Source organism: Neolamprologus multifasciatus, chromosome 13 (assembly GCF_963576455.1).
Source record: "Neolamprologus multifasciatus chromosome 13, fNeoMul1.2, whole genome shotgun sequence".
Lineage (NCBI taxonomy): Eukaryota > Metazoa > Chordata > Actinopteri > Cichliformes > Cichlidae > Neolamprologus > Neolamprologus multifasciatus.
Window position 1 is genome coordinate 31,782,810 of NC_140451.1, and position 8,865 is coordinate 31,791,674.

Consider the following 8,865-nt stretch of genomic DNA (forward strand, 5'->3'; position numbering starts at 1 on the left):
GTTTTAAGGGAACCACTGATAGAAAAACATGGGAATACATCTAAACTTTGTCATTGCAGGACGTTATACATGCAGTGAAACCTGCTGTTTCTCTGTCATGCAGAATTTTGTTTTGTGGTGCAACAATCTGATAAGCCACCAACTGTTCAGACACGCTGTCAAAGGGTGTGTGTGTGTGCGTGTGTGTGTGTGTGTTTGTGTGTGTGTTTGTGTGTGTGCATGTGTGTGTGAATCTAAAATAAAGTTTATAGGGTATCAGGTCACACAGTGGAAGCTCTATTAAGTGAAAATAACTTCAAAGAATTATCTGCTCCACCTCACCTGCGTGCATGCATCTGCACCTTAGCAGGAAATGAAAATGAAAGTGGTGTCTAGTTCCCATCGTCAGCTGCACATATCGAAAGGTCACACGAGTTGAACGTGCAAAGAGTCAGGGCACATCATCAAATTTTCATTCCACTGCTTTAAGCTAGTCCGTATTAATGACTGCATTGTCCTTAAAAACATCCATCGCTGATATGCTGCACAATCCTTAGGCCTGTCAAGGCCTTTCAAGTGAGTCCCGCGCAGCACAAAAGCAAGTTGTACAGGTTATGTGGAAGGGTGTGGAAGTTTAAACTAACGTATCTTTCTGTTAATCTGATGCATTTATAAAAATGAAGGCAAAACAGTGTTTGCTTTATCTCTGTGGCCTCTGGAGCTGCCATTCTGTAACATATATTCTTTTAGTTAAATATGTGAGCAAGAACCTGCTGATTAAACATCAACTATTGAATTCTACAAACTAAAGAAACAGACACACCCAGTTACTCTCATGTGAACTTGGCAGAGCTGAGTTAATCTTGATCCTGATTTCTGCAGCTGTACTCGAGTCAACCGTCAAGTCACGCAAATCAAAAAGTTCTCTGCGCGTCTAATCATGCAGCCAGAGTTTGTTCTATTGGTCCGATCACATTGTGCAGTTTGCAAACCAGCGTTTCTGCACATTTAGAGGCACTATCCTCTGCTGCAGCTACACATTCAGCAAGAGGGTCAAAGACCAACATGGAGCATATAACTGCATCTCTAGCACTACGGACATATAAAAGTATGAGGCTTAGAACAGAGTATGTGCTTTTGTCCAGCAAACAGCATTTTCTCATGACAGGATGTTTATGTTTTAGCTTCCTTTGTGGTTCTGCTCTACATTGCCCCGATAAGCAAAACACCAGCAGTATGGGTACAACGTGTGACCTATTCTACACCCCAGACAAGTTGCTTTAAAAACTGATTCACACCTCAAGCTCACTGCTTTTTGACAACTATTCACAATGTTGTAATTTTCTATTATATAAATAAAATTACATTGTAGCCATAAACCTATTATGTTCTTACAAAAACATTTTCAACCTAAAGTCAATCTATTGTTTTAAAAAAATCACAGTAAAGTTTTAATAACAAGCATTTTATTTTCTTTTTTTAAATATCTTCATTCAGAAACAGCAAGTTTACTTTTCACTTGTTAAAACACGTAAGAAAAAAAATATAGCTACATTTTGTTTTCATCAGTTGAACACTGTCAGTTATCAGAACATCATTTTTAAATTGATGGATTTAACCTAACAAACGTTTTGGTTTTAGCTGTGTGATACGGGCGTTTTTAGATCTAATGTATCACATTATGGCCTTAAATATTACAAATTTCATTCTGGCAAGAAAAAGTATAAACTTATAAAATAACTACATTGTTTTTGTACATTTTTTTATGTCATTATATATTCAACTTTCTATCACCATGGCTGAACTTCCTTATCGGAGACATACTTTCCATGAGGCTCAGTGGCTCCGGGGGCAAGCAGGGCCAGGTAGACCGGTGTTATGGCGCCCTCGTCTGGTGACTTTGGGGCACCTGGCGCAGCGATCTCAGTGCGTACCCACCCTGGACAGCATGCGTTAATCAAGATCTGTAAAAGAAGAATAACAAGTATAAGAAGGGAGGCTTCAAAGACAGAACAAAATGTTTAAGAATACATAATATCATATTAAGTCCTGTTTAATTTATTTCCACACTGTTATTACGTTACAATATTTGTGCCTTGAGACAACTGGTGTTGTGGTTTGGCACTATATCAATAAAACATACTGGTCTGCTGCACAGCATAGAAGAATCAAGACAGTTGTTTATAATTTGATTTTAAGATCAAAAATTTCCGTTACCCCATCTTTTGGTCTCTCCTTAGACAGACGACGAGCATGAATCATAGATAGTACCTTAAAACACAAACAAACATAATGAATGAGATTCAAGAATTTAAAACTAAAGCAAAAGCATTTTAATTGAAGTTTGGCAAATGTTCAGGGATCAAGTTTGGAATAATGAATTTGCAGGTTGACTTTAGCCTGGCCTATCTGAATATTCCTCCATTTTTCAACCTCCATCCCATCCATTCGCTTCTGCTTATCCTTTTCAGGGTTGCGGGGGATGCTGGAGCCTACCCCAGCTGTCATAGGGCGAGAGGCGGGGTCTGTCACAAGGCTAACACACAGTGACAGACAACCATTCACACTCACACTCACTCCCGTGGGCAATTTAGATTAATCAATTAACCTATCCCCACAAAGTGCATGTCTTTGGACTGTGGGAGGAAGCCGGAGTACCTGGGGAGAACCCACGCAAGCAAACTCCACACAGAAAGACCCCGGCCTGAAGGTGGAATTGAACTCACGACCTTCTTGCTGTGAGGCAACAGTGCTGACCACTGTGCTCATTTTTTGAGCATATTTTGCAACCTCGTCAGGTAAAAATCTAAAGACAAAGTGTTCAGTTGTACCGTCACTCCAATTTTGGATACTGCATACGACATATCAGGCCAGCCGCCTTGCTTGTGTTCTCCTTTCTTGGCCCCATCAACAAATCGTTGCATCAGAGCCACCAGCTCGTCCTCTGTGATGTCCTCACTGCGGAAACGTTGCTGGAGTTCTGGGCTGCACTGTTTCAAACCGCTGGCGCTAAGCATGCTGGAGACGTTCACCACACGCCCTACAACACATACAATCAGATGCCTAAAGCACTCAGTACCATGCTTCACTTCTATTCAGTGTTTGTGGTGTAGGACTTCCCATTCTTTCCTCTAGGTTTTATTGAAACCATCAGTAGTAATTACCTCTCACTGTGCTCCAAAGCAACACCTAGCATGATGCTACTTCCACCATGCTTTACAGTTAGTCTGAATCTGAAGGAGTCTGAATATTTTTATTAAAATAAAAACCAAAAAGCTTGAGCAGCAGTAGACTGGCTCTGCATCTGTACCTCCAGCTTTGACGAGCGGCAAGAAGTGAGTCAACACGTCTCTGGTGGCAAAGAAGTTTGTCCTCAGGGTCACCTCTGCCTGGACACCGAATGGAGTTGTGTCTGACGCTAAAAGGAAAAGAGATAACGTGTTGAATCATCAATTTCAATTTATAGCTGCAGTTTCAGATTATTGTATATGTGGATCCATCAGTATAAGTTTATGATTCTACCTTTGAATGCTATTCCAGCATTATTGATGAGAATGTCCACTCCTCCATACTTCCCTTTAAAGTAGGCAGCAGCATTTTTAATGCTGTTCAAGTCATTGATGTCCAGCTGGTGGAACTTGGGTTTGAGTCCCTCTGAGTTCAGAGTCTTCACTGCTTCCTCACCCCGACCTCTGCAAAAGGACGAAAAAGGTTTCATTACCTGTTACTCTCAGTGCTCAGTGGGTTTTTTTTAACTCTCTTTTCCTTTTGATCTTACATTTCCATAAAGCCAAGCCAACTTTATTTTTAAAGAACTTTAAAAACAGCTAGCACTGACCAAAGTAAAGTGCTAATATTAAAATGTAAAGGACACTTTAATATTTATTCTAAGTGAAAGTTTTCCATAAAATTTTGCTTTTTTTTATGCACGCCGATCAGAAATGCCACACATTCTAAGGCATGGCAACCATTCCTGATGTACATGGAAACATTTAAAATGACCACCTTATCATGACCGGATGCCATATCTCTATATCACTATCATAGTTAACTGTACACTGAATGTCCCTTATACATTTTATTTTTATATTTGTTTGTTGTTGTTTGTTTGTTTTTTGTTGTTTTGTAGGGTTTTTTTGGTTTGTTTGTTTGTTTTCCTTCTCTATTTCTGTTATCTTTTGGGGTATTGTAAATACTGAACAGCAAACTATTGTGTGTTCAATGTTTTGTTATTAACATGCTGCTGTGACTGAAAATAAAATTTATATATATATATATATATATATATATATATATATATATATATATAAAAAGAAATGCCACACATTCCCTTTCACAGTTATGCTGATGCCATCCATTGGATTGGATGTGTCTGTCCCACTGTTTAACTATCTGTATACATGATGTTAAAGACTAGTTAACACAGAACTTTTTTACCCTAAATGAAAATAAGACTGAAGTTATTGATTTTGGAAGTCATACCCCTTTGGATAAGTTAACAGATACCCTCGGTCCTCGTTCCTGTCATCATTCCCAGACTGTAAGAAATCTTGGAGTGTTTTTAGATAGCGCTTTTAAATTAGAGAAGCAAGCGTCCACAGTTGTGTAGACCAATTTTTATCAGTTCAGTGAAATTGCCAAAGTGAAACTCATCATTTAGCCTGGAGAAATAGTTTGTTGCTTTATAAGAAAGCCCTCCGCGAAGCCAGAACAGCTTACTACTCATCACTGATTGAAGAAAATAAGAACAACCCCAGGTTTCTCTTCAGCACTGTAGCCAGGCTGACAAAAAGTCAGAGCTCTGTTGAGCCAACCATCCCTTTAACGTTAACTAGTGATGACTTCATGAACTTCTTCACAAATAAAATTTTTATCATTAGAGAAAAAATTACCAATAATCATCCCACAGATGTAATATTATCTACAGCTACTCTTAGTTCCATTGATGTTAAGTTAGACTCTTTTTTTCCAATCGATCTTTCTGAGTTAACTTCAATAATTACTTCCTCCAAACCATCAACGTGTCTTTTAGACCCCATTCCTACAAAACTGCTCAAAGAAGTCCTGCCATTGATTAATTCTTCGATCTTATATATGATCAACCTATCTCTAATAATCGGCTATGTACCACAGGCCTTCAAGCTGGCTGTAGTTAAACCTTTACTCAAAAAGCCATCTCTAGACCCAGCAGTCTTAGCTAATTATAGGCCAATCTCCAACCTTCCTTTCATATCAAAAATCCTTGAAAGAGTAGTTGTCAAACAGCTAACAGATCATCTGCAGAGGAATGGTTTATTTGAAGAGTTTCAGTCAGGTTTCAGAGTTCATCACAGCACAGAAACAGCTTTATTGAAGGTTACAAATGATCTTCTTATGGCCTCTGACAGTGGACTCATCTCTGTGCTTGTCCTTCTTGACCTTAGTGCAGCATTCGATACTGTTGACCATAATATTCTATTAGAGCGATTAGAACATGCTGTAGGTATTACAGGTATTGCACTGCAGTGGTTTGTATCATATCTATCTAATAGACTCCAATTTGTGCATGTAAATGGAGAGTCCTCTTCACACACTGAGGTTAATTATGGAGTTCCACAGGGTTCGGTGCTAGGACCAATTCTGTTTACATTATACATGCTTCCCCTAGGCAGCATCATTAGAAGACATAGCATACATTTTCACTGCTATGCAGATGACACCCAGCTCTATCTGTCCATGAAGCCAGATAACACACACCAATTAGTTAAACTGCAGGAATGTCTTAAAGACATAAAGACTTGGATGGCCACTAACTTTCTGCTTCTTAACTCAGATAAAACTGAGGTCATTGTACTCGGCGCTGAAAAGCTTAGAAATATGGTATCTAACCAGATTCTTACTCTGGATGGCATTACCTTGGCCTCCAGTAACACTGTGAGGAACCTTGGAGTCATTTTTGACCAGGATATGTCCTTCAACGCACATATTAAACAAATATGTAAGACTGCGTTCTTCCATTTGCGCAACATCTCTAAAATTAGAAATATCCTGTCTCAGAGTGACGCTGAAAAACTAGTTCATGCATTTATTACTTCCAGGCTGGACTACTGCAATTCATTATTATCAGGATGTCCAAAAAACTCACTGAAAAGCCTTCAGTTAATCCAAAATGCTGCAGCAAGAGTACTGACAGGGACTAGAAGGAGAGAGCATATTTCTCCTGTTTTGGCTTCCCTTCATTGGCTTCCTGTTAAATCCAGAATTGAATTCAAAATCCTGCTCCTCACATACAAGGTCTTAAATAATCAGGCCCCATCTTATCTTAATGACCTTGTAGTACCATATCACCCTATTAGAGCACTTCGCTCCCGCTCTGCAGGCCTACTTGTTGTTCCTAGAGTATTTAAAAGTAGAATGGGAGGGAGAGCCTTCAGTTTTCAGGCCCCTCTTCTGTGGAACCAGCTTCCAGTTTGGATTCAGGAGACAGACACTATCTCTACTTTTAAGATTAGGCTTAAAACCTTCCTTTTTGCTAAAGCATATAGTTAGGGCTGGACCAGGTGACCCTGAATCCTCCCTTAGTTATGCTGCAATAGATGTAGGCTGCCGGGGGATTCCCATGATGCATTGAGTTTTTCCTTTCCAGTCACCTTTCTCACTCACTATGTATTAACAGACCTCTCTGTATTGAATCGTATCTGTTATTAATCTCTGTCTCTCTTCCACAGCATGTCTTTATCCTGTCTTCCTTCTCTCACCCCAACCGGTCGCAGCAGATGGCCGCCCCTCCCTGAGCCTGGTTCTGCCGGAGGTTTCTTCCTGTTAAAAGGGAGTTTTTCCTTCCCACTGTCGCCAAAGTGCTGCTCATAGGGGGTCATATGATTGTTGGGCTTTTCTCTGTATCTATGAAGCGCCTTGAGGCGACATTTGTTGTGATTTGGCGCTATATAAATAAAATTGAATTGAATTGAATTGAATTGAATTGAATCTTCCTTCAGATGACCTTGAAAAACGTATTCATGCCTACATCTCCACTAGACTCGACTACTGCAGTTCTCTTTATTTGGGTCTTGAACATTCATCTCGCCATCACTTGCAGTTAGTCCAAAGTGCTGCAGCATGTCTTTTAACAGGTGTCAGGAGGAGTGATCACTCCAGCTTTAGCAAATTTGCACTGGCCCCCTGATTCTTTTACTTTTTACTTTCAAAGTTTTAAATGGTATGGGACTCAGCACCTCAAAGGAGCACTGAGATCATCGAGCCAGATGCTCTTAGTACAACCGAAGTCTCGATTAAACCATAGAGAGGATGGGGCCTTTGCTGTTGCAGCCCCTGGACTCTGGAATAACTCGCCACTCGATATTCATACTTCAGAGTTGAAACAGTCTTTTAAATTCCATCTTAAAACTCAATTTTTCACCTTGGCCTTTAATTAGAATTCAGTTTGTGTACCGTTAAGTTTTTTGTTTATGTTGTCACAGCGTATTGTATTTTCTGTTCATTAACTAAGCTGTAAAGCACTTTGGTCAACTACGTTGTTTTAAATGTACTATAGAAATAAAATTGACATTGACATTAACTCTGGCAGTTGGTGAATATTCATGAATATTTACATGAATATTACATTTTCCCCAAAACTTTAAAACTTCAAGGATATTGTAATAATGTCCACAAGTGCTATTAAATCCACATAGATTGCAGTTAAGGATGTGACTGCAGTTATATTTGTCCCACGTGACCCAGGCTCGGTCCAGGTGGTACCAGGTAAAGATACTCACACATCTCTGGAGGTGATGTAAACGTCTCCATTGAACTGCTTGCAAAGCGCTCGGACGACAGCCAGACCGATGCCTTTGTTACTGCCGGTGACCACGGCAACCTTGGTTGACATGTAAGAAAACAAGTGACTATTAAACACACAGGGTGATCACATTATTACATTAGCCAAAAAAAGAGCCAGCTTTAGGTCACAGTTCACTCCACTTTGCACTTTCGCTATCAGTCAACCACTTTGAACCTCATATCATGATCATATGCATTTTTCTTACATGTGCACAACTCTGTACTTGGGAACTAGCAGGTTAATTAGAAAATTTTATTTTTCACCTTCAGTCAACAACATATAACACAGAAACAAAGACTTGAGAAGATCCAAAGAGATATTGGGGAGGCTAGAATACATCTGAGCACAAAGAAACAGACAGAAATATCTCTAAACACCAACAAATCCCAGAATACAAAAGTAATGAATATGTACGTATAATGTATTTTAAGCCTTACACATGTTTCATATTTAATCCATCAGATCAAGTGGATCAAGTCATTTCCCTTGTAATATATGTATATGCCAAATTTTGAACTACTGATCAATTTATATATCAACAGGCAATCTGACATGAAGAAATGGATGAATCCGCCGTGATGAACATTTCAGGTGTTTTTGAGGTTTTTATGCTCTTGTTTTTGGACATCTGTTATCACACTATATCATGTCCTGTTTTACCTAAGACGAGAAAACATAATAAAACATGTGATTTATTCAAAGTGAAAATGGCTGGAGCATTCTGAAACTGCTGGGATTTGTTATTTAAGCATGCATAACCACTTCAACTGTTAAAAGCAGCATTTGTTATTGCTACTACTTAGCCATCTTACAGCTAAGTAGTCTTTATATTCAAAGCAGTAGTAGGAAGCCACATCCACCCCTCAACGCCTCTTACGAACCTTCTTTAAATCTCAGTTACCTCTGGGTTAATTCAATAAATAAATAAATAGATGCTAATTTGATATTGTTAGTTTGTTTTCTGCCTTTCTAAATGGCCGGTTTAGAATAATTAATGTGCCATGCGTGCCTTTGCACTGTGGAAAGAAGCTGGTATACCTGAAGGGAGAACATGCAAATACCAC

At 39.2% G+C, this 8,865-nt stretch overlaps 1 protein-coding gene across 1 annotated transcript; it reads right to left on the bottom strand.

Annotated features, from left to right (window-relative positions):
* Nucleotides 1-815: 815 nt before the first annotated feature.
* On the bottom strand, nt 816-7,854 carry LOC146505810 (carbonyl reductase [NADPH] 1-like). Its single transcript, XM_085182434.1, has 6 exons — nt 7,737-7,854; nt 3,502-3,671; nt 3,290-3,397; nt 2,811-3,019; nt 2,197-2,250; nt 816-1,943 (listed from the first exon to the last, which is right to left on the bottom strand). Exons 1-6 carry the CDS (start codon nt 7,847-7,849, stop codon nt 1,770-1,772), a joined length of 828 nt encoding a protein of 275 aa, XP_085038560.1. The 5' UTR covers nt 7,850-7,854; the 3' UTR covers nt 816-1,769.
* Between the last annotated feature and the right edge of the window lie 1,011 nt (nt 7,855-8,865).

What these genes read in the sequence shown, in the direction of transcription:
- LOC146505810 (XM_085182434.1), bottom strand. Translation starts at nt 7,849, where the DNA reads ATGTCAACCAAGGTTGCCGTGGTCACCGGCAGTAACAAAGGCATCGGT. An exon ending in TGCTGGAATAGCATTCAAAG is followed by an intron (nt 3,398 to 3,501) that starts GTAGAATCATAA and finishes TTTTCCTTTTAG; the next exon opens with CGTCAGACACAACTCCATTC. An exon ending in TATCCAAAATTGGAGTGACG is followed by an intron (nt 2,251 to 2,810) that starts GTACAACTGAAC and finishes TTGTGTTTTAAG; the next exon opens with GTACTATCTATGATTCATGC.